The sequence below is a fragment of the Hemicordylus capensis genome, chromosome 4 (genome assembly GCF_027244095.1).
Source record: "Hemicordylus capensis ecotype Gifberg chromosome 4, rHemCap1.1.pri, whole genome shotgun sequence".
Taxonomy (NCBI): Eukaryota; Metazoa; Chordata; class Lepidosauria; order Squamata; family Cordylidae; genus Hemicordylus; species Hemicordylus capensis.
The window spans coordinates 80,623,163-80,648,202 of record NC_069660.1 but is presented as its reverse complement, the minus strand read 5'-3'; the positions used below and the strand labels follow the sequence as shown (position 1 = coordinate 80,648,202).

General features: G+C 43.3%; 1 protein-coding gene across 5 annotated transcripts in view; it reads right to left on the bottom strand.

The window, feature by feature from the left end:
• The window catches only part of KCNC4 (potassium voltage-gated channel subfamily C member 4), a 105,179-nt gene that overhangs the window by 49,505 nt on the left and 30,634 nt on the right, over positions 1-25,040 (bottom strand). Inside the window, exon 4 of one of the 5 annotated variants that reach the window (XM_053247001.1) lies at positions 11,063-12,196. The exons of the other annotated variants lie outside the window; for them this stretch is intronic. Coding sequence (XP_053102976.1) covers positions 12,117-12,196 — 80 coding nt within the window. The 3' untranslated portion in view covers positions 11,063-12,116. Of the gene's footprint in view, positions 1-11,062; positions 12,197-25,040 lie in introns of those variants that run through there. 5 annotated transcript variants of the gene reach the window in all.

The following is a 25,040-nucleotide window of genomic DNA, read 5'->3' as shown; positions in this document are numbered from 1 at the left end:
CCGCATTGAGGCAGTAATTGCTGCAAAAGGGGCCCAAACCAAGTACTGAATACATATGCATGCTTATACTTTTCAGAGGTCCGATATTGTTCTATTCTTCAATCCTTGTCTTCTTGGTTCCATGTAATATTCTAATTTTCTGAGATTGTGGATTTGGGGTTTTCATGAGCTGTACGCCATGATCATCACAATTATAACAAATTAAGGCTTGACTTATCTCGCTTTGCATGTAATGCGTCTGTCTCATATATCAGTTTCACCTTTTAATTTGCATTACTGAAATTAATGGACTTTTGCACGATATTCTAATTTTCCGAGTTTCACCTGTATATGAAACTCCTGGCCTTTCATTTGGCTAGCAATGTTATGATTTCATGATCACTTTTAAATTTTAAGCAACTACATTGAAGTTGATTAAGTTTTCCCTATACAGAAATAATGTAATGCAAGAAAGGATTGGTTAGGCTCAGATTTCAGTTTCTTTCTACCACTACTATGAATATTTATCTACCACATTTCAACCCAAGTTCCCAAAGTGGTTTACATGGAGAGATAAATAAAGAAATAAAATGTCTTTCTGGCCCCAAAGGGCTCAGAGTCTAAAAAAGAAACATAAGATAGACACCAGCAACAGCCACTGGAAGGATGCTGTGCTGAGGATGGACAGGGTAAGTTGCTCTCCCCCTGCTAAATAAAGAGAATTGTCACTTTTAAAAGGTGCCTCTTTCTCTTTCGCTTTCTCTTATACACTATTGTGATTCAGAAACAAATACTGTGTTCATTTCTGGTTGGAAAAATATTTCTGAACTGTGAGTTGGTTCAGAGAGGAAAAACAAACTTGACATCTGTTTGTTTCAATCCCATTAGACTATGATTGGGCTGTTTTCCTAGATTAAAAGAATTTGTCTCATCAGCACAGTTGGGCCCCTGTCACAGTACTTTTATTTACTAACATGCTTTCATTATATTCAGCAACTACTCACAGGTTCAAATCTAAGCATTCTGTGACTGAGGATGCTATTTGGGGGTTTTCACATTCATTCTGTTCCTTTCTGTGCTTTATTCTTGCTCTCTTTCTGTATCTTTCATTGCCTGTCTTGCTGCCTTTTATCTTGACTTCTTTGCCAGCTCCTTTTTTGCCTTCAGGTTTTCAGGTCTTTTCTCTTATTTCTTTCCCTTCCTCCTCCTCCAAACACTCTCTGTAGAATTCAAACATTCTCAAAAAACTATTCATTCCACTTTTGCCAGTCCACTCACTCTCTTGCTTCCTTGGGAATTGAATCAGGACTTTTGCCTGCTTAGCAGATATTTACTCACTTCCTCATTGTCTGGGATAGATTTATTCCAAGAGACAAGGAGCTAGACAATTCCAGTCAGTCAAAAATTTCTTTTCCAGCAGTTTTAACTTGCCTAGGGAGCAAGAGGTTGCTGGTTCGAATCTCCGCTGTTTCCTATACTGGGGAGCAGCGATATAGGAAGATGCTGAAAGGCATAGTCTCATACTGTGCAGGATATGGCAATGGTAAACCCCTTCTGTATTCTGCCAGAGAAAACCACATGGCTTTGTGGTCTCCAGGAGTCAACACCAACTCGATGGCACAACTTTACCTTTAGTGGAGAGGGAAGATTCAAGTCCACTGCTTTTAAAACTTCCTCCAAACTCTTAGATGGATAGAGATACAAGAAAACTGTAGGCACTTCTTTGCTGCCTTATTGGAGTGCTTGGTATTTTAGATGCCAAACATAGACAGCCAAGGTCTTCCCAACGAGAGGCTGCTGTCCTAATCAGAGGAACTTTCAGGTAAATGTGTGTTAGTGTAACTGGTGAGTAATTCTGATGTGTACAAATAGGATTTCTGAGCTAATCTACATATTTTGCAGAATGAAGTGGCAGGCTGAGATGGTAGAATCTGCAGGCCAGGTAATATTTTTGAGAGCTCTTCCTCATGAAAGGGGGGGGAGGCAACTCCAGAGGGTGGCAAAGTCAGGCTTTGCCAATGTCCTGCACTTGGCAAAGGGTTCATCACCCAAGGGCACCACAGCTATCGTTGTGTATGAATTGCATATAGGAAGGTCAGAGACAGCACAGTTGCGTGCACTCCACCTCTTTTGGGTTATGGGTGTTCATGGAGAGGACCTTGCCCAAGGGTCTGCAAAATCCAAGTGTCAGCACTGTAAAACAAAACCTCTTTCCATGTAGTTAAAGTAGCACATCAGATGGAAAGGTTTAGCATGGTCCTCTTCCGAATGGCCCAGTTTTACATCCAAGGACTTCTGTAGGGGGTAAATGAGATTCCTCATCTGTAGTGGTAAAACCTGTTCTGCCAGTTTACCACCACAGTCTGCATATTGTGCAGAACAGCTGCCTGTTAGGATTGTCTAACTGTGCTACAGCATACACATTTTACATGTCTTCAATACCACGACATGACACCCTGTGTACACAAGCTATGAATGCAAGGAGAATTCTAACCATGATGTTAGAGGGATGTGTAAAAGTACTTTCCAGTCCAGCAGCTGTATCAGATTTCTGCAGATACTGTACATTATTTAGCACAATAAAAATGTAGCTGTCTTTGTATGGCAAGGCATGAAACCCATGTGGTTCTTTAATTCACAGACGCTCCCAACTTACTGTAGAATGGATTGCTAGCAAAATGCTCTCCTTGGAGAAATCTGTTATGTTGTGTCTCTGGCGTCCTTCAAGAGGGAGCCTCATAGGAGAGCCTCACTCTCCCACGTGGCTTTTAGTTAATTTTTAGGGTTTTTGTCTTAAAATCTGGCACTTATTATTTTGTCATTTTGGAGTGATAATTGAATATTTTATGTAATTGTGCTTTCCCCCCTTTTCCTATTAATTACCTTGTGAGGCTTTGTTAAAAGGCTGGATAAAAATCTAATTAACTACAGTAATAGTGGCTTTAGCCACTGGCTGGCATTCCATGCAGCATTATGCCCATAGGAGAGGGGTGTGTGTGGCTTACAAGCCAGCTGTGTGTGCACAGAGCCTCCACTGCCAGTGAAGATGGGCTCTTAGCTGGCTTGCAAGCCACATGTGTCTCCCTCTTCTGTCCCACCACACTGACTGTGCAGCATGCCAACCAGTGTGTTTGAGTGCAAAGGAGTCCTAATGCATTTTCTTCTTTACATTTAAAGCTAGCAGGACTAGAAATTGCCTTCTCTCCTTTTCTCACAATAAAAGCTGAGTTTGAGAGTACCAGCTTCCATGTCAAGGCTATTCATGTACATATGTATGTTTATAGATGTTGGTCCACACACACATATTTGTGCAAGTGGCTGGAGTGTACATGCATTCCTTTTTAAAAGTGAACCCAACGACTGGACCTCCCAAATGTAGGTTACAGATTGTGTGCACTGCTGTATCCACATTAAACATAAGGTGCAAATAACTGTACACACTTACAGACCCACACACAGATTGCACACGCATGCAGTGTAATGCAGTGTAAAGCAACTTTCATATGAAGCTGTTTCATACTGAGCAAGACCATTGGTGCATCTAGCTCAGTATACAGCAGGGCTGCACACAATGATGGCCCTTCAGCCTATGTTGGACTCCAGGTCTCATCATCCCCAGCCACAGTGGTCAACAATAGCCAGGGATGATGAGCTGTCCAACAACAGCTTGAGGGCCAAAGCATTGTAGCCCTCATCTATTCTGATTGACAGCAGCTCTCCCGGGTTTAACCTGGGACCTTCTGCATACAAAGTATGTGCTTTATTGCTCAGTGAGGAGCATATGAAGCTGCCTTATACCAAATCAGATCATTGGTCCATCTAGGTCACTATTAGCTACACTGATTGGCAGCAGCTTTTCGGGGTTTCAGACAGCAGTCTGTTTCAGCTACCTGCAGATGCCAGGGATTTAACTTGGGGCCTTCTATATACAAAGTATGTGCTTATCACTGAGTTCCGCCCCCCTCCCCCCAGATCAGGTGCATGGAACATATAGTATATGTAGGAAGTGTGTAATGAATAGGATGTTGCCTCAAATCCTGTTTCTTGTCACCACAAGATGTGATCCATTTAACATACAGCATGTCAGGATCTTCTAGTATCACATCACTATGCTCTAGCTTCCTGTGAACACGCATGCACCCCAAATCCCTTTTCACCCCACTAGTCCTCCAAACACTCAAATACACACAAATGCAGCCTAATAAGTATGTGTGTGTACACACAAGTGAAATATTACTTTTTCAAATATAGGCACTTGTCTGTCTTAATTTATTCCAGTCCTCTGGTTGTTGCAATCTAGCTTTCCGCCAGGACCTCACCCTGCTATTATCCTCATCTCAATTATGTATAATTGAGGGATATCATGCAAGCTATTTCAACTCCAACAACCAGAAAGCTTTTTGGCGTTTGACTGAAGCATTTAGATGTGCTGGTAGGTGGCAGGACTTTTAAATGTGCAAAGCTAGCAAGAAAGGGGTTCTTTGCCACTACTAAGTCATCTGGCAGGGAGTGAGGTGTAGGGAACACTCCAGTGGCAGCTCTTAGAGGTATGCAAATGTCAGTTGGCACAGATGATCCTGCTGGGCAAGGGGTTTGTTATACAGAGCTGAATATGATTCCTGATAACTTACCATTTGATGCAAAAATCTATTTCCTCCGCAGAGATGTCTGTCGGGCCTTGTACGATTGCAAACAGAGAGGTGATAGATGCACAGTCTTCTTTGGAGCATGCCGTTGCATAGTCAGAGATGACGTGGATCACAATGAAAGTTTACACATTCAAGCTCTGATACGATCCAGGGACACCTAGTCCTTGCATGGGCAATGACCAACCTAAAGGGAGTCTGGCAGACATTTCAGTGTAGGGCTGGCAAGGAGAGGAAGGGGGAAGGCATGGGAAAGTTCAAGCAGCAAGAGATGTACAGGATGAAGAAGGACAGGGATTCAGGAGCAGGAAGACAAGAGCATAGTAGTAGCAGTAGGCTAGCAGGCAGGAAACGACTTGGGCTTTCAGCTTCCCTGTCCCTGGAAAGGTCCTGCGGTTAGGGAGAGGGTTGCCATTAAGTCGTGGAACTTGGACTGCATCTATGTCCTTACCTGACCAGGCAGGTGCAGACCACGCCTTCCTCTCTGTAAACCTCTTTCTTATTTTCTTGCCTATTAAAGTAGCAGACAACCCACCCTACTGGGAGCCAAAGTCCTCACTATTGCCTGTGGGATCCCATAATGTCAGCTCCACCACACCATCTTGGTCTTCCCTGCTTGATCGGGCACACCCTGGAGTTCTGACTCGCACATGCTTTCATACCTGATGGCAAAATTGGCAGCAGTGCTTCTAGGGCACAAGGTGGGGCTTCCAACAGGTACTAACTCTAACACTTACCTGCTTCTGCTTCTTGCACATTATTGCCTAATTATCACTGATGTCTCAATCAGTATTTGCCTGTCTGGTGACATTAATTGTATGGCTGCATCTCAGGTACACGAGAGGTATATGAATTGAATATACATACATACAATTGAATATAACAAGCTCTTAGACAGACAGACAATTAAATCAGTGCCACTATCACCTAAACTCATCAGGGGAACCTGGTTCCATGTGCAGAATGACTCCGTCTTTTCCCAGACACAGTCAGTCGGAGCAGCTCATATTGATCAGTAACTATTTTGGAAACAGGCCCTGCTGTATAATAATATTAGTGTCCCAGCAATGCAGTCAATGTCATTACGGACCCAGCAGTGCAGCTTTCAGGCCATCCTGACTTACGAATGGTTTCCCCCCGTCTCAGTGGAAACTCTACAGTTTCTCTTTCTGCCTTGAAGAGAGGTTTTATCTGTAATTGATGCTTGGCCATCAGCCACAAAGCTCAGATCGCTCCGGATTTGATGCTGTTTTCCTTTCCAGTTTAATTGAGGACCTTGGCTTCAGATGAGCAGGGCTGGTGCCAGCAGCCAGACAAACTGGGCAGCTTTCCAAGGCTCTTGGTCTTGTGGGGTGGGGTGGGTGGAGAGAGAAGATTACAAGGGCTGATCCCAGCCAACTATTGTTGCTGCCAAAGATGGAGTTCAAATCAGGAGTGAAAGAGAGTGTGGTCCGGCTCCTCTCTATAGCACTTCAAATGCTTGCCCGTGGCATGGGGTGGGTGGGGGCTTCAGTAGGAGAACACCAGAATAAAACTCTCCTCAATCAAGGTTTGGCAGTGTTGGGAAAAATACAGTCCCATATATCACATCGCACAACAGGCATGTTGAGAGCACACAGTTGTGCAAATGCGAGAATGGTGCTGATGCATTTACACAAGAGTAACACTTATGCAAATGAGTTTTGCACCATTCTTGTGATTATGCAAGAATGCAGTTGCACAACTGCATGCTTGCAATGTCACAACATGCACTTTGTGTTGCCTAGTATGTGGGCCACCATCCCTTACTGGACACTGGAGCTTGTAGTATAACTCCTACACACTGGAATCTAGTGGTGTGTGTGTGTGTGTGTGTCTGCTACTCGAATGAAAGCTACTACTTTCTCTTACTTCATGGTGAGTAGTAGATAAGAAGCGGAAAGGTATAAAAGCAATGCCTTCCGGTGGTCAGTCCCATTGCTTGAATGGGATCCAGCTGGCTAGGGTTAAGTAAATATGCAGCCAACCTGCTGAGAAACACTGAATTTAACATACAAACAAGCAATTGTATCACATTACAACCTGAATGAGCTGGAGCCAGATTGCCATGTAAAAGGAACTCTTACTTTGCAAACAGTCTGACATTGTAGCTTTGGGTCCTATAAACTGCTACAGTAATCTGCTGATGCTGAAACACACAGGTGGCAGTACAGCTTGTGGTTTAGTTGTCTGTGATGAAGAAGCTCAGATATAACCTAATATTCATCTGAGTGTTCCAAAACACTTCCATTAACTTTATTTGTGACCGAGGCAATGGTGAATATTAAGAAAATAGGATTTTTAAAAAAATATTTTAAAAAAGCTATTGTAACACTTCCATTGTCTAAGATCTAATTTTTGGGTTGTTTCTTCTTTTACTCTGAGCATTTGCAGGGTTAGAGGATTATCCTTTGATGAGAAGAATCAGAATGTTAAAGCAAACAATGATACAATTAAACAGAGCAGAGACTAATCATCCATATGAACCAACAATATAATATAATCAATCAATACTGGATCCTCCCACAGCCCCAATATTTTGTTTTCACGCCTCACACAAATGATTAAGGCAGTTTTTGAGCAGTATGGGGACAGGACAAATAGGGTGGCAGTGGACCATCTTCATACAGAAACACTGACTGAATTCGTTTTAAATGGGTTAGCTGTATGATGACAAGTTAATTTTGTAACTAGAAGTTCTTCAAACCTTTTCATAGCAAGCATAAAGAAATGAGGAGGTTGACTGTCCCTCCTGGAAGGATTCAGAGGATGTCTATGCAGCAGCTTTCCCTATTCCCAGTGGAGCATGAAGCACTAAAGCACACAACCAGAGCACAGGGGTCCTGGAAAATATAGGACGTGGCTTTTTCTTTGGAACACTACTGCACCCCAAGCTGAAACCACCTGTGCACCTGTATAAGCCAAACTACCCCCACAGCCAGTGTGGGTTACCCACTGTGCTGTTAGTACAGTTCTGTGCAGCGACTAGAGGGTTATATCTGGATAGGGGAACCCCATGTGTGAAGCTCCTGCTCAGTAACAAAGCTCACTGAGTTGTCGTGGCCCTTCCATGAAGAAGGGTGAAGCTTGGGTGCAAGGAGCACTGAGACTACCACCAAGGGCACCACCTCACAGACCTGCCTGCGGCTACCACCCATTTTCATCCTACTGGGGCATGTCGTTCACTTCCCTCTTCTCACCCCACTAGGGCACAATTTTTCTTTCCCCTCTTTCCTCCCTCCCAACACAAACTAGGAATGCCCCTGCAGCCACTGCCTGGCTAATGGCATCTTCTGAGTGCTTGTGCATGGCTGCTGCTGCTGCAGCTGTATGACCTCAGAGGGCAGAACACCCACCCACAGCTTTGGGGGTTCCCTACTGTCCTCCACCTCGGACAGCAAAATGTCATAGACTACACCAGGTTACGAAGCTAAAAGGCTACTCTGAAATCCTTGAAGGAAGGGTAGAAGACAAATGTGACAAGTAACAGCTAGGTATGCATGACCAGGGACAGGTATGAAGTGTTAGACAGCCTTGGCTCTCCAACTGTTGTTGAAGTACAACAGCCATCATCCCCAGACAAAATAAATTGTGGCTGGGGGTGATGGGAGTTGTAGGTCCAGCAACATATGGAGAACCAAGGTTGCCTACCCTTTCTTGAGTCCATACCTTCCCCTGGTCATGCGCACCTAGCTGTCATTTGTCGCTAGGGGTTCCTAACTGGTGGTCCTCCAGAGGTTGCTGAACTACAACTCCCACCATCCCCACCTACAATTTATTGTGGCTGGGGATGATGGGAGTTGTAGTTCAGCAACATCTGAAATACCAAAGGTTGGGAATACCTGCCCTAGACTAAAGTCTACCCACACATAGGCTATAGTGACTGGACTATTGTAGAGGCCCAAATTCAAAGTGACCCCAGAGATCCATAAATAGGATCTCCCATTTTTTAAAAAACAAATGTTTAATACCTGCTGTGGGAAGGGAACAATTTCTATCATGACAGTGGTTAATTGCACATTTCCCCCAGTTTAAATAGACATACACACTGCCAAAGCTGCACTGTGCCAGAAAACTTACAGGTGCCAATACCCTGCTTACTGGGCAAAGAGGCACCTTTTTAAAGTGGCAATTCTTTTTTATTTAGCAGAGGGAGAGTCGACCCTATCCAACTCCAGGACAGTGTCCCTCCAGTGGCTGTTGCTAGGGCTTAGCTTATGTTTCTTTTTAGATTGTGGGAACTGTTTGTGACAGGGAGCCATCTTATTTATTATTTATGTTTCTGTGTAAACAATGTTGAGCACTTTGGCTGAAAAGCAGCATATACATGTTCATGGTAGTTTGTGGGGTTATATTGCAAATTTTCAATGATGGGGCCATTTACACCAGGAAAGTAGTACAGGAGAGAGAGAGAGTTAACCCATATCCCCCATTGTCATAGTCCCAATCCAAACAGGAGGGCCCCTGTAGCTTTAATACCTTAATAGGTCTAACCTACCTCGCAGGATTGTTGAGAGGAGAAACAGAACTATGTACCCCGCTCTGGACTCCTTGGAGGAATAGCGGAATATAAATATAAAAATAAATAGATAGATAGATAGATAGATAGATAGATAGATAGATAGATAGATAGCTTTGAAGCTATTAATAAGAGCTTTAAAGACAATATCCTATTCACAGATCGCCTGTGTAATATCTAGTCTGGCCCTGAGAGTGTACCTCTTCCCAAAACAAACAATAGGTCGATACATCCACAAGACAGAACAGGTTGGCAGGGTTCATAGTCATCCCAGGTATAGGACCAGGCAGATCTATGGAAAAGGCAGGCATATGGTGTTTGTTTAAAGGTCCCCCTATGCGAGGTCCTAGGATGCAGAAGAGTCCTGTACCAAACAGGAAGCTGCTGCATTGGGAGATACATAACCAACTGTTTTACAGAAGGGGACATGTCTATAATTTGCCTCCCGGTTGAATAATGACAACTTCAGGCCCGCAGGAGCTTCTCACACCTCCATAGGGAGGCCTGACTCATGCTGATGAGATTCTTGGCTGTAGACAATTTCCCTGCTGATTATTTCAGAAAGAGCCAGCATGTGGTGGTATTCTTACACAAACACTTTCAGTTAGGTGAGGTTGTCAGTCAATTAACATATGAAGCATATAAATATAAGTTGATGAGTGCTTATGCTTCTGCAACAAGAGTATTACTCAACCCAGGTGTCTGGCCACTGAACCTAGGGACTCTGTTGTAGAATACAGGAGGCCATGCTGCCGACTGAAGAATCTTGGCTACATATGAAGCTGTCTTATGCTAAGTCAGACCATTTAGCCCAGGACTGTCTGATCTGACAAGTAGCAGCTTACCAGGGTCTCCGGTAGAGGTCTTCCTCACCACATCTATCTATCTATCTATTCGATTTCTATACTGCCCTTCCAGAAATGGCTCAGGGCAGTTTGCACAGAGAACTAATAATACACATGCCATTTGATCAGGGGCAGATCTACAATTAAGCAAATGTGTGCAATGAACATGGGCTGCCAACTTAAATGATATTTTCCCCATGTGAATCAATGGGAAACTTTAAAAGATTAATAACTCTGAATGCATAGTACCTCATTTTTTGCACCTCGTGTTTTAATTCCAGAAGGGCTGGGTAGAAAGCTCTGAAATTTCACATGGTACCCTATGTGATGATAGCATTAATTGTCTGAACATTCAAGGAGATCAGTCCACCCAATGATTTTTAATGAATTTTAAAAAGTTTTTAAAACTTTTTAAAAAAATCATTAAAAATCAATGGGTAGACTCATAGCACCATATGAATTTTGAGGACTTTCTGAGGGGGGAAAAAGGGTACTACTCCTATCTGAAGGCAAGGGGCAGTTTCCTTCATATGAGCTTGGATGAGGGACAGAGTTGAGGATTCGCTTCCAGAACATTTTGTAACTTTCTGCCATGACAAAGCAGTTATGGCACTTTTAAATATGTTTTTAAAAATTTAAATTCATTAAAAATCAACAAGTGAACAATATTCTTGAAAGTCTGCATGTTTAATGCTTTCATGTAGGAACATCATGTGAAATTCAGAGTTTTCTGCCCAGCCATTGGGAATTATTAATCTTTTGAGTTTCCCATTGATCCCTATGGGGAAATTATCCAATGGGGCCCATGTTCAATGCTTGCACACAGTCCCCTTCAGAGTTTGCCATGCACTGCCTCTGATCTTTTAAAATAGAGGTTCCAGGGATTGAACCTGGAATCTTCTGCATATAAACAGTTCCCCTAACGCTGAACTACAGCCCTTCCCTAAGGATTGTACCACTGTTGTGATGGCCCAGCAGAACATCATGCCAGCTGTGTGGTTGCCTACGCTTTCCCCAGAACCAAGAATAAAAGAAAAGACAACAGCGAGAATAAATAGAAGTTAGATCGCAGCTCCCAGATGTCTTTATTGGGACTCTAATACAGTTTTGACAGGAAGAGGCATGTGTACAACGCAGAAGATAATGGTACTAAATACTGTCTGGGATGCAGTAACAGTACTAAAAACACACATAATCACCTCTCCAGTCTAAAGATCCTGCCTCTTTTGCATTAGACTCATCCATCAGCTATGTTGTCAGGAAGTAAAGACTTCGCATTTCTTGGGTTCATGTCCCCAAACAGTTCCATGGATATCATTTGTAGAAAGGAAATTTTCCATTGAAGAAGTTTGAAACACACAGTTGAATCTAAAAAAATAAGATCTGCAGACAATGCTTGGCACCTACATATTGAAGCATCTGCAGGAGCCTGCAGGAAGGTATCTAAGATTAGCAAGGTCCATCTGTGACAAAATCCAGGAACCGTGTAAGTTACTACAGTGGAACAGCAGCAGCTATGCCAGCCAACAAAGTCAGTCAACACAATAAAAAGGGGGAAGGCTGCTGAGCTGATGGAACAGTTCAGGTATTTGCAGAGAGTGTGTGTGAGAGAGACCATGATGACACTTGGAAGTGTTGAGAAATCCTGGGATGTCTTGGACAGGTTTTTATACATTGAATACACAGCAAGCAGGATTACAGCAAATAGTCAGGTTCTCCCAATTTACATTCGCCCTGTTTACATTTCTAACAGGAAAATTGCTTGAGCCATTCCAAGTTTCTAGTGACAGTCACTGAGGATTCAACAGTCCTGCAAAAATAAGGATCTTCAGATTCTTTTCCAGTAAAAGATTCCAAATAGCAAAAAGAAAAAAAGGAAAAGAAGAAGAGTTTTACAACCAATGCTTTTTTGTCTCTCTGTCCCATGGCCAAAGCTTGCCTCGGAGCTAGTTAGACAAGAGCATCTTTCTGGCTCTTTCCATTTAAGAGACTCGGCACTGAAAACACAGATACTTTTTGCTTCTCATCGTTTCCTAGACATGAATGGTTTTAAAAAATATATAGTAAGAGAGAAAATGAGATCTGTGCGCTGAAGGATCCAGAGGAGCTTCAAAGGGAAGAGCGGTGGTGATTCATTCGGCCTTCTAAAGGCTGGAGAAACTGCCCAGACAGCACATAGGGCAGCTTGGCTGAGTCAGAGGGAGAAGACAAAGGCTCAGTGGAAACTGACATCACCATGTGCGATCAACTACAGAGAGGGTCAGAATACTGTCACTCCACCCATAGGATGCGCCTGAAACTTGACACATTTCTAACATGGCACGTTATCATCCCTTGGGCTAGGAGTAGAACCTGATGAGATCAAGCCGGACTATAGCATCTGTGGATAAAAACCATTCCCCACCCTGTATTTCAGAAGACATATGAGTATTCCTCAGGAGCATGCCTTTTGGTGGCTAACTCATTGGTTCTGCCCAGAGTAATTTGAATTTTATACAGCATTGAGCCAATGTGGTGTAGTGGTTAAAGATTCAGACTAGGACTGGGGAGACCCAGGTTCAAGACTCCACTCAGCTCATTTGGCGACTTTAGGCCAGTCAGTATCTTTCAGCTGTTGGGTGAGGGGATCATATATATTACCCTGAGCTCCTTGGAGAAAGGGTGGGATGAAAATATCATTAATAATAATACTGGCTTTAAAAAAAGTTGAGACAATTAAATCAGCCTATGTAGTAGGCATGTAGGCCAGAGGCACAAATCCTTTATCTATGTATTTTACAGACTGGAGTTTGATACACCATTATTATGGGATATAAAAAGTAAATACTGCTATGCTTTTAAAATTCATGGGGTGTTTTGTTTTTTTGTTTTTTGGACATGTAACCTTGAATATATGCAGGAGCTGGTTTTCCAACCTTGCTGAAAATCTTGAGATCCCTTATAGGAATCTCTTCACCTCCCCTACTCTCCACCCTTCACTGAAATCTGAAGTTAGCCCTGTTGGCCATCTTGAAGCTCAAACTGAGAAACGTGAACAACACTGACTAGATTATCATTCTGAAGTAATCTGGAACAAGTACCATGGAGAGCAGGGGAATGTCACGCTAGCAGAGTATCCTGGAGGCAGATGAAATAACATTTCTCTATGTGATTTCCCCAGGGACTTAAGCACTGTCTTGATAAAGCATCCCCAATACTGGTTCGGACATAAACTCTTTTTGAGACTGAGCCCATGAAAAGTATATAGGACAAACAGGCCAAGTCAATCAATATCTTAGGTGAGTATCCAAAGTGAGGGTTCTGATCATCCTAACTGAATATCTGCACTTCCCCACACCACCATTTTCCCTTTCCCCATCATGGTACATTTCCCCCACACGTTTACTCCCTATTAACCATTCAGAAAGGTTATGTAGTGATAGAAACCATAAACACTACATTTAAAAGAGTTATCTTTGAGGTGTAAACTTTAAAGCGAATTTGATATGTTAAAAAAATAAAACCTCTCTAAACCAGGAAAATGGTTCACTTTGAAAATCCATATGACGTAAGTGAAGATCAATTTTGCCCATAAACTCTTTCTATTTTGATAAGAAGGGTCTTGTCGGATGAATATGTCCCATCATATGTTTCTTTAATAAACCTAGAATTGGTCCTTTAAAATGTTAGCATTGCACAGTTCTTAGCCTCTCGGTTCTGAGTGACTATGGCCCAAAAAAACAATTGACAATTTACCTCCTGCAGAAAGCTTAGCAATTTGGACAAGAGTAAATTACTGTGCATATCCCCCCCACTCAATTTATAAACAAGATACTTAAGGATAGAAGAATGAAATGACTTGCTCAAGCTTCTATTATGGTATGCAATTGATAATTCAATGCCATTACCCCAAAGCTTTAAGTTATAACCAGACTTTGTTCATAAGTCAAATGGAACTCACCAATGGTTGTACTATTTTCTCTGCCTTTTCTGCCACTGATACCACAGCATGATCTATTATATAGAGACAGTGCTTTCAGCCTCTTTTAGCCCCACCTCTGATGAAAGCATGTACCTTTAACTATTTTCTGACAGATATTCAACAGGTGTTGCTCTCCATTACTGCATTTCTATGCAATGAAAGCTTCACCTGTTGGAGTTCTGCATGACAGGCAGTTGTTGAATAGCATAAAGGCTTAGTCAAGAAGAAAGCAACAATTCCAGTGTGGGACGGTACTGTTAATGAGCTGCCTTCTGTGTAGTAGCAGCAGCAATACTTTGCATTTCCAACTTCCATTGCATAATAATAGCTATGATTTTTTAAATGACCACATCCTTCATTAGAAGAAGTTAATTCACACATGCATTTACATCCATCAGTGTCTCATAGAAGGTAATATAAGTGTCTCAGTGGAAGGTAATATAAATTACCGGTGTTCAGACACACCACTGGTGTGTCATCTGCAATGGCTATTTCACACATGCATAGCACTAGGGGCGGTGCACAGATCAATTGTTGCAGTTCAGTTTGAATTCAGACTGAATTTGAACTGAACTGCTGGTCTGCAAACTGGTTCGGTCGAACCAGCCAACTCGACTGAACCAGCTCGAACCGGTTTGGTGGTTTGAGGGGCTGTTTTTGTAAAGGGGAATCTGGTGAAGATTCTCTACAAGCAAAAGGGAGGCCAGGTCAGTTTTGGAACTGTACCGCTACCATGCGGGCGGGCTGCTGGGGGGGCAGTAGTGCCGAGGTTTCAAGGAGCGGTAAGTACCTTACATCTACTTTTAAAAGTGCCCTTTTGCCACCACAACCCCAGCTGCCCTTTAGAAGCATTTTCCAGCCAAGATTCCCCTTTGCTTGTAATGGAGAATCTTCACTGGATACCCCTTTACAAGCATAGCCCCTCGAACTGTCAAACCAGTTCACCATGGACCAGGCTCGGTTTGATCACGGGCCAGTCTGCCTCTCCTGGAGGCTGGTCTGGTTTGTGATCAAACTGTTGAACTGACCCCATTCACGGTGGACTGGTTTGCTGTTGAACAGTTGGTGCACACCCCTACAAGTCACCACTTAATGTGCAGTCATCACATGTTGAACAGACATGTGTGAACTGACTGTAATCTGCTCAAGGGTGCTCCTAATCTGTTCAAAAGGACACATCCACACAAATCTAGAAGCTAAGTATTGCTTCCTATTATCATATCATATTAGAACCTTTGGATGGATAGGGTGGGATAGAAATGTAATAAATAAATAATAAAATAAAAATATTTGTAAGGAAGTGGAAATCTTCCTCCACGCAGAGATAGGGAGGCTTTCTTGTTACAGCAGCACTTCTATCCAAATATCCACTGACTATATGGATTTACAGAAATTATGTGAAGGCTCAGTATTTGACCTACCAAGTCAGTAATCTTCAATATTTTTCCAAGCCGGGGAAAAAACGTTTAACAAAAAACCTTCAATGTGAGCGAGTGCCGTTTCCCACAGTGCTGACACCTGCACAGTACTGCGCTTTTCTCCCTGTTGAAAGGGCCTTTTAAGAGAGACAGAGCCCTCTCTTAAGAGTCCTAGGAGGGAAGCACTGGGAAGGGGCACACCTCCCAGCACTATTTGCATGCCTTCCAAGATGGTGCAGGGGCTCCAGAGGGCTCCATTTCCCATAAAGGAGCCCCCCGCAATGCACTACTGCACGGTAAGAATGGCCATCTCTACATGGTGCAGAGTATTCAGCTTTGGCTGAAGCTTCACACAAGCCCAGTAAACGGTTAGTCAAGGAGCAGCAGTTATGGTTGATGGGGGCTGCCACTGGTCCCTGGGCTTTACAATGAAGTCTTCAAAATGTATGGAGACTTCAAAATGTCAACCTTTTAGGGACTGCTTCACACATGTCGTTTTCTTTACAAGAGGGTAAGAGGAAAAGCATAAACCAACATGCATACAAATCACACAAGTGCCCGTTTAGCCATTGTACATGTGTTTGGAAACCTCTGCATGATGCAACTTCCAAACACACATACATGTGACAAAACAGACACTAGCACAACAGCCACAAATGACGGTGTAAGTGGGTGCTCACTTTCTCCTCTACATCTGTTCAGGAAAAATGTGAAGCAGGCCTCGACCGCATTCATTACATCACTATTTGTGAAAGAAGACACCCAGTCCCACTGAAGGCAGTCTGGAATAAAGAGGGGAGCCAAAAGGAATGTAATGAAATCTGCCTGGGTTCCAAAACCTCACAGAAAACTGAAGCAGGGAGAAATCCCTCTTCCCTTCCTTTCAAAGCCGAGAACAAAAAAGGAAAGAACAGAGATGCTATGATTTAAAGACACCTCAAATCCGCCTGGACCAATGTGTGTTTACTCAAAATAAGCCCCACTGAGTTCAATGAGACTTAAGCCTACCCCTGCAATTTGATGCACACTTACTTGTAAGTAAGCCCCACTGAACACCATGGGAGTTAACTCCTGAATCTGAGTCAACATGATTGTGCTTTAATTGATAATCCATTCCAGCCTTGAAAAAGACAGGCAGAACTGAGCTCTGTGCGTGCCAGTTGCCATCTCATGTGAACCTGCCTTGTATCAAGTCAGACCACTGGTCCATCTAGCTCAGCATTGTCTGCACCAGGGGTAGGCAACTCTGGCCCTCCAGCTGTCGCTGACCTACAACTCCCAGTTTATTGGGATGATGGGAATTGTAGTTCAGCAACTGCTGGAGTGCCAAAGTTGCCTACCCCTGGTCTACACTGACTGGCATCAGCTCGCCTAGCTCTACCTGGAAGGGCCAAGGAGTGAACCTAGGATCTTCTACATACAAAGCATGTGTTCTACTACTGAGCCATGAGCCATTTTCTTTCCCTCCGTTTCCTTCTGTCTAATGCAAAAGCAAAAAAATTACAAGCAGAGCATGAAATGCATATACATTTGACTGTGCTTTGTATTACCAGAGGCGCTCTTACCCCTGGACTTCGGGGCCAAAGTCCAGGGCCTCCACACTCCCTGGGGCCCCCCAAATCCTCTTTAGTCTGTCCTGGGTGGTGCGGTTTATGCCCTCAAGAACCTACATGTTAAAAAATTATGCTTAACATGCATCCTAGCTGTACAATTCTAAGGTTCTATAAATGCACAAGGAGTTAGGGTTAGAGAAAGAGAAAGTCTGCCCTTTATGTTAAAGTCATATTTGATTCTACTGCTGTTTTACTTCATTAAAAGAAAGCCTTACTGGTGTTTTAATTCGAACTGTAAATGCAAAGGAAACGTGCCAGCAAAGCAAGACAGCAACTAGTGCAGATGATTTCTGGGCAGCTCCATTATTGCTATGGCATATAAACTTCTTGGCCAGCAAAGACTTTGGTCTTTCCATTTCCCCTACTCTCCTAGGGCTCCTCTCAGAAAAAGAGGAGCAATTCTGAGAAGTGTAGCAATTGTACTGGCACAATATTTTGCTCATACCATGCTTCATTGGACCAAGGATCTCAACCCAAGCTAAATCTTAGTATCCTAAACAGAAAGGTCTCATTCTGCTTTTGGAAAAGGATGAGTCAAATTTATAGACAGTCGTCATGACAAGCCACATGGACCCTAGGAATCTCCATTATTAGAAGCAGTGCACCTCTGATGACTGGGTTGGGGACTGACAGAAGACACAACAGGGCATGCCTTATACATAATATCCTGCCTGAGAGGTTCCAATGGATATGGCCAGTCATTCTGTTGGAAACAAAATGGTGGACTAGATGGGCCCTTGGTTTGATCCAATAAGTCATTTCAAAGGTTCTCATTATATGCAACCTGGGGACACTTGCAGCAGAACAATAAATGTATACAGATGCTGACATAAGAAAGACAAGCCAATGAATTTGGGTTTGTTTGAATTAGAAAAAGGATCTTTGCTTTCACACAGCTGTTCCCTTGCATTAGAGAACAATTAAATGTAAACTGTGAGGAACCAATCAATTGATTTCCAGCTAGAAGGACTTTAATTTATCATCACTGATGTCAGCAGAAGCAAGTACAAGCTCCATAGGTCAATGAGTGGATTGGATCCCTATTGCTTGGCAATGGAAAGATCCAGGCAAAAGATCATATCTTACGAGGAGATCTGAACTTTCTGCATTCCAGAGAGAAAGTTCTCCTTACCTTGCTGCCACCAGGAGGGACAAAGATTACCTTCAGCCTGGAGAGCATACAGGTACTTGCCTTTCCATGAAATGGTAACATGTGGAATATTGCAGAGAGCCAAAAAGTCTCTGTTCTTGATGTTGCTGAAATATATCTATTGAATTTGCAAAAACAAAATCTAACCCAAGTACTGTATGTGCAGAAGCATTCATTACTCCATATATTCAACTGCAGTTGCAATCACAAGTCTAATGTATGAAGAAAAAGTCCAGAACTTCGAGCAATAGAGAGGGCAGATGGAGGCTGGTCATTAGCACAATGTGACCAGCTGTCACACTGGTTTTTGAAGAATGCAAAATACACATAAGAACTAAGTGTTTTTGTTTTTACTCAGTCAGAACAACTCTGAAGCAGAAGTCAGGCACCTTTCTTTGATATGTAAGTATATGAAATACTTCAGCTAGAATTTCTTTTTCCTTTCTTTATTTAGGAGATTAAGTTGTTTTCCCAGGTCAGCTTCTCAGGAACTGCTCTGGAATCTGGATTCAAACCTCCATCATTTGAATCATTTGTCACTGATTGGTTGCAGGCAGCTGCATCCTGCTCCCTGTGATGGGTCAAGAGGCTAGTAGTAGCACCCAGACCCTCAAATAAAAGATCAGACAGCATTGTATGGATTACAACTCCAGGCAAAGCTTTGTTAATTAGATTTCCATCTCCATAGACATGCATTGGCTCCATAGGAAATAACAGAGTGCATTTTCACCTACTGACCTGAATTGCTTATTGCTCTGAACTATGAGTTCCAGTCAAAGCAATTAAGCTATTAAGGTGAAAGGGAACACAGTGTTCTTTCTGAATGGAAAGGTTCAGGCAATGGTTTCCTATTGAGCCAATGCATGTCTATGGAGCCAAAAAATAATTTTTTAAAAACAAACAAACAAATAACAATTCCTATCAACTTGGGGGTACCTCGGGGGAGTTGAGGCCAGCCCTGCTGTGCCTCCAGATCCACTTTGAGGTGTTCTGGCACCCCTTAAAGGTGGGGAATGGAGCATCATCAAATCCCCATTATTCCCTATGGGAGGAATACAAAAGTTGAAAAATACTTCAACAATTCACCAATAATCAGAGAAGTGTCCAATTGCCTTGGGGTTTGGTGGGAGGTAGGCACCCCGGGTGCCTACCACCCACCCTTTTTTTGCCCCTAGGTATTCCACATAGGGAATAATGGGCAATAATAAAATTTTTCAAAAAGCATTAAAAATCATAGGAGTGTCTGATTGCTTTGGGGTTTGGGAGGTAGTTGGCACCCATGGGTGCCTACCACCCAACCCAGTTTTGGAGGCTAAAACTGGTTTGAACCAGTTCAAACCAGGTTCAAATCCGAACCAAACCAAACCAAAGGGGGGTTCAAGCAAAACCAAAACCAAACCACCCTATCCCGGTTTGAACCTGGTTCGAATTCAAACCAAACCGGGCAAACCGGTTTTGTGCACATCCCTATGAGGCAGGCAAATCCAAAAAGGGGTCAATTCCCAGACACCCTGGACAACAAAGCCCTAAGAGGCTGTTCCATTGAGACTGCCCCCCCATCACAGTACCTCTAGTTGCTCATGGATGATAATACTGTGGTGATTCTCTTGTATCCACACTCATTTGCTATTGTAACCAGGGGTGTCTCTAATTAAGGCACCCACAACTAACAATTAGAATGCCCAATAAACAAGTTCAAATGCTTAACCCTTTCCCCTTTTGAGCTGAAATCACTAAGCTGCAGAGTCACTGTTGGAAACCAGGATCGTGTGATCCAGAATTATGAGAATCACTGCTTCTGAATGCACCTTGAATGGGACACTTGTGTACTACCTTGGCAGTTCTTGGGCACTCTCCCTGGGAACTCTCTCAGTAACAGACTTCCATGAGGCTTAATACTGTGTGTAGACTGGCTGAAGAGTCCAGGACTCTCTGAGCAGATAACCCAGAGAACCCTTTTAAGGCTGAATATCTCCCAAGGTGGACTCGCCCCGCCCACCATGTTCTATAACCGTGCTTGACTGCCTAGGCTTCTCCGATTGCTGCAAGCTCAGGCAGAGTTGTTCTCATGGGAGCTCAGGCTGTTGGAAGTTAAGGTCTTTGCACTGTCTCTTGTCTCAGTGACATAGGAGGACAGACTAGTGAGTCAGAGGGCTAGAGGGTCAAGACATTGGTCATCTCTTCTCTACTGCTCTGACACTATCCCTTTGGAATGTGGATTGCTATCTCAGGGACACTTCCTCTCTCTTCTCTTCCTGTTTCTTCTACCTTGCAACATGGAAGCAAGCTCCTCTCCCTGCACCATGTGTGCAGAGAAGATGCAGAATCCATCTGCATCCAGCTAGATAGATAGATTAGAGATCCTAACTCCTCACTTTCCTATCTAGAATGGAGTTCTCTAATAAATGCCTTATATATTTATTTGAAACTATGAACTGGCTCCAAGTTACTTTACTCTCAGCATACACGCATGCCTAACTAAATCCGCTGTGTTGTGCCTCTGTGCACTCTGCTATAATTGAAAAAGGGTTTCTCTACCAGAGAGAATTCCAAACACAGGCTGCCTATCCTTGCCCTCTGCTGGGAAGACCTGAAGAAGGACCCTCCTAACATCGTTTGACATTGTAATAAGCTCACCAGGATTCAGGAGAGGTTCACCGCCTAGGGATACACATATCAGGTGGTATAGAAATATGATAAATAAAGAAATAAAATACAGAACTGTCTCATTTCTTCAGTAATTATGCTCTTTTCTTTACCCCCGTTCCCCCCCATTCCTTTTGCTTTGCTTGCTTTGTTCCTAATTGCATTTCACTTCTTAGCTTTTTGCCCACAGAAGTGCTCTGCATTCTTGGCACAGGTTGCCAAATACTCCCATTTTACATTGTGCTTGTTACTTCAATAAACTTCATTTCTCTTTTCACAAAGCCTAGCCTCCGAGTCCATTGGTATTAGGGGTATTCTAAGACTGATATTTGCCTGTGCCTAGACTGCAATCCTTTGTTACTGCACACTTGAGATTAGTGTAAAAGCATGCTTACAGATTACAATAGCTGACATGTGTATTAGCAAGTATGGTAACACTTGATAGTCTCAGAAAATCTTAAATGAACATGAAAATCAAAACTGAGCTCTCACAGACTGGCAAGACACCAGCAGAGAGTCAGTTTTGCTGTAGCTAATGGGTGGGTGTATGATAAATTGCAGCTGGGGGTTGTAGTCCAGCAGCTGGAGAGCCTCAGTTGGCCACCCCTGGGTTATAGCATTGTCAGATTGGTTGAGAATGAGTGTTTAGCTTTATTACATGGACCAATCAAGCAAGAGAGGAGATAGTTGCAACTGCCTGTGCCTGCTTCTCCGCTGGATCTTTTGTCCAATCCAGACCACTCCACTATCTGCTGTAGGGCAAACTGGAGTCCTGCTCACTGCTGCAGGTATACAGAAGGCAGCAGATGAAAGGAGAACAAGAATTCCACAATTAGTACATTTAATTGCTCATTCTTCAGGTTGCAGCCTGGCAACCCTACAAACACAATCATGAACATCTGAATCTTCCCCTACACTCAGATTCTCTTACTTTGAAGCAAGGCATGCAGATTTCAGTGGAAATTACTTCCAAGTACATAAGCCTAAGACTGCAGTCTTGAACTGGAAAAAAATGATGAAAAATAAGGGTTTTAATTCACCTTTTGCAGCTGTAACTCTGTGCTGCTGAACCTCTCCGTTTTATTCCCTGAATATTTCTCCATAATTTGAGTACGCCCTCTCAACAGATCTCTTCAGAAAGATCTGTTGAGAGAAAATGTTTCTACAGAACATTTTGCACTGCCAATGCATAGATATAACAGGCCCACCCCACATTTTACTTGCTTGGGAAGAAAAGAAGGGGAAACCCTATAGATTTCACAATATTATGAAGGCCTACTATGCTTCTTGGTATCTCACTCCCTAATTCTGGTTTTTGTTCACACAGCAGCAGGACTATTAGTCATATACCACTGCATAATGCCAAGTCTAAAAACTGCATAGCATAGCTGCATGTCAGTTCCAATAAGCACTGCCTGAAACAATATTATCCTTGCTGATTAGGAATACTTGGTCCTCTGTGGATTTTCCATGTCAAATAGCAACAGGCTTGTCCTTGGTTGAAACACAAGCGGATTCAGGCCCCCAGCTGTCCAACACCATCCTGTAAGCAAACAACAAGATCCATCTGGCGACATACACACTGATTATTGCTCTCAAACCTACCTCAGTGAAGAGCCAAAATTCTCTGAATAGTTATCAAAATGTTTAGCACACCAGTTGAGTTCCATCTCCAGCCTCAGAGGCAAGATGCCGCTAAATACAAGTTGCAGGGGAGGAGCAACAGCAAAAGAGAGCTTCTGTGGGCTTCTTGGAGGCATTTGGTGGGCCACTGTTTGAAACAGGATGTTAGACTGGATAGGTCTTGGGCCTGATCCAACAGGGCTGTTCTTATGTTTTGTTCCCAATTTTTTTCCCCATTACCCACAAACTTGCTGCCTGAAGTTGGGCAAATTATTTCTGAAGCATACGTTTGGAAACGGCAAAGGAGAGGGCTCCTTGGGGTAGTCTGATTTGACACCCAGCCTTCCAAAGGCCACAGCTGTCTAATCAGTTATGGTCATGGCTGAGCTAAACCCATGTCCTCAGGGCTTGTGCGCACGCTATATTTTATCCTTGATTGCTGTGTTAACAGGTAATTGCTACTTACCTACTGAAAGCTAGAGGCCTGCCTCCAAACAGCAGTTAGAAGCAATTCTCTAGAACTGAGAGACCCTGTCAGTGAACCGTTACAGCCCAGACCCACACAACTTCCAACCCATTAAGCCAAATACCACAGACCATGTACAGAGGCCTGCTAGAAGGCTTGATAAATGTCTTGTCTTTTCCTGCCTACCTAAGAGTGCCAGAAAAGGATTTTGTCAAGCACATAGCAGAACTCAATGGGCTGGTTCTCATGATCACTCTGCTGCCGAATACTGGGAGGCAGGGGGAGAAGGAGGCACACGTGAAAGAACTGCAAAATGCTCAGATCCTTTTAGTTCATGTTACTGCTTTCCCTGAGGTAAGGGCCCACTGCTTCTTTCCTTGTTGTTACGTAACATCCAAACTGGAGACAAGTTCTACATCTACCTCATCTATCGATCCACAAGAATCCTGACATGGATTCAGTGCTACTGCACGCAAGCAAAAGTGCTGGCAACATTCAAAAACTCACAAAAGCACCTGCCTTTCCTCAGCGGACATCATACACTAATAGCAAGAGGACTGCACAGTCCACCCTGGTTAGGGATGTGCACGAACCGAGGTGCACTGGTTCGGTGCCACAGAGAGGGTGAGGGTGAGGGTGATCTTTAAGCAAAAGGGGAGCAACTCCTTACCTACTGTCCACCTCCACATGCAGCTTCCTGCTGTGGCAGCGATTGTCCAGTGCCAATCAGTGCCAGCATGCGCATGGTGTCTACGCATGCACCGGCACCATTTGCATGCTCAGCATGGTGTTGCTGACCACGCAAATGGCGCCCAAGCATGTGCGAACACCATGTGCATGCTGGAGCCACATGGGGGTACTTGGGACAAGTGCCACTACAGCAGGAATCTGCATGTGGCTGTGGAGAGCAGATAAGGGCCTGCTCTCCTTTTTCTTAAAAATCCTGCTTGCCCTCCCACTCCCAGTTTGGACCTTGTCTGAACCGATCCAGTGCCGAACCAGTGCATGAACTGAGTTTGTGCACATCCCTAACACTTCTTCCAGAGCAGACCAGGATATGAAGAAACCCCAGCTCAGGTGAATCTCAGAGTTCTGGGGCAAACACATTTTTTAAGAAGGGAACACAGAGCCCCTGTACCTTAATAGTTGTGCAAAAGAGAAAATATTAGGAAGTGCAGCTTAACCCACTAAAATGTCCTCTTCTGTACCACTGTCCTGCTTTGCATCTGGGTGCTTTCCAGATTAAACACTACAACAGGGGTAAAAATGCGGCGGTTTGGCAGGAGCTTATCGAGAACAATCTGCAGAATCTCGAACTCCTACAACAGGAAAATACAGCTACTTTTCTGCGATGCATATGCAACACTGTAGTATTATATTGCAAAGATGAAATCCAAAAGAAAGCATCGGAAATGTGAATGGCACCTTGCTGTCAGCAGAGGGACTGTGGTGTCACAAGTCCACAGGAAGTATGGAAGCACACTTAGCAGATCCGTAGTGACGCTGTTGTAGGGTTTAATCTGGAAAGCGCCCTGGTCGCCTTAAGCACAGTCAGTCTCTGAAATCACTACTGTGGGGTTTCTGAATTGTAAGACTATCATTATCTGGGCTTCCCTTCTATCCTGAGGTGCTGTGTGGTTGAGTCTACTAGAGATTAGGATATTCTCAGATGCCGCAGTGACAAGAGCCATCTTTCAATGCTGTATTACGATGAGAAGCAAAAGCTATTTTGTTTCTAATGTAAAAAAAGGCATACAGAATTAAGCATTTTTGTTGCTTAACACAGTAAGTGTCAAGAACGGCAGCATTAATAGGTAAATGAAGACTCTTAAATGCATAAATCACACGTGCAAACTGCATCCCTATGGAATTAGTGCCTGAGAAGCCTACTAGAGGTAAATAGCAGATTATTCACCAGCATGGAAGGTACAGAGTTCACAGCTTCAAAAGCAGAGGAATCACAAACTGATGAAATTCCTGGCATTTATCTTTTCCCCTCTTCAGACTTTAGAAACAGGAAGCTGTACTACATGTGAGAATGATTTGACATTAAAGGGGCATGTGCAGCTAAGAAGGAAAAGCCAAAGAACCCTGCAGTTCAGGCCTTCTAACAATCTGAGATTGTTATCAAGGTAGACTGTTTTTTTAATAATATT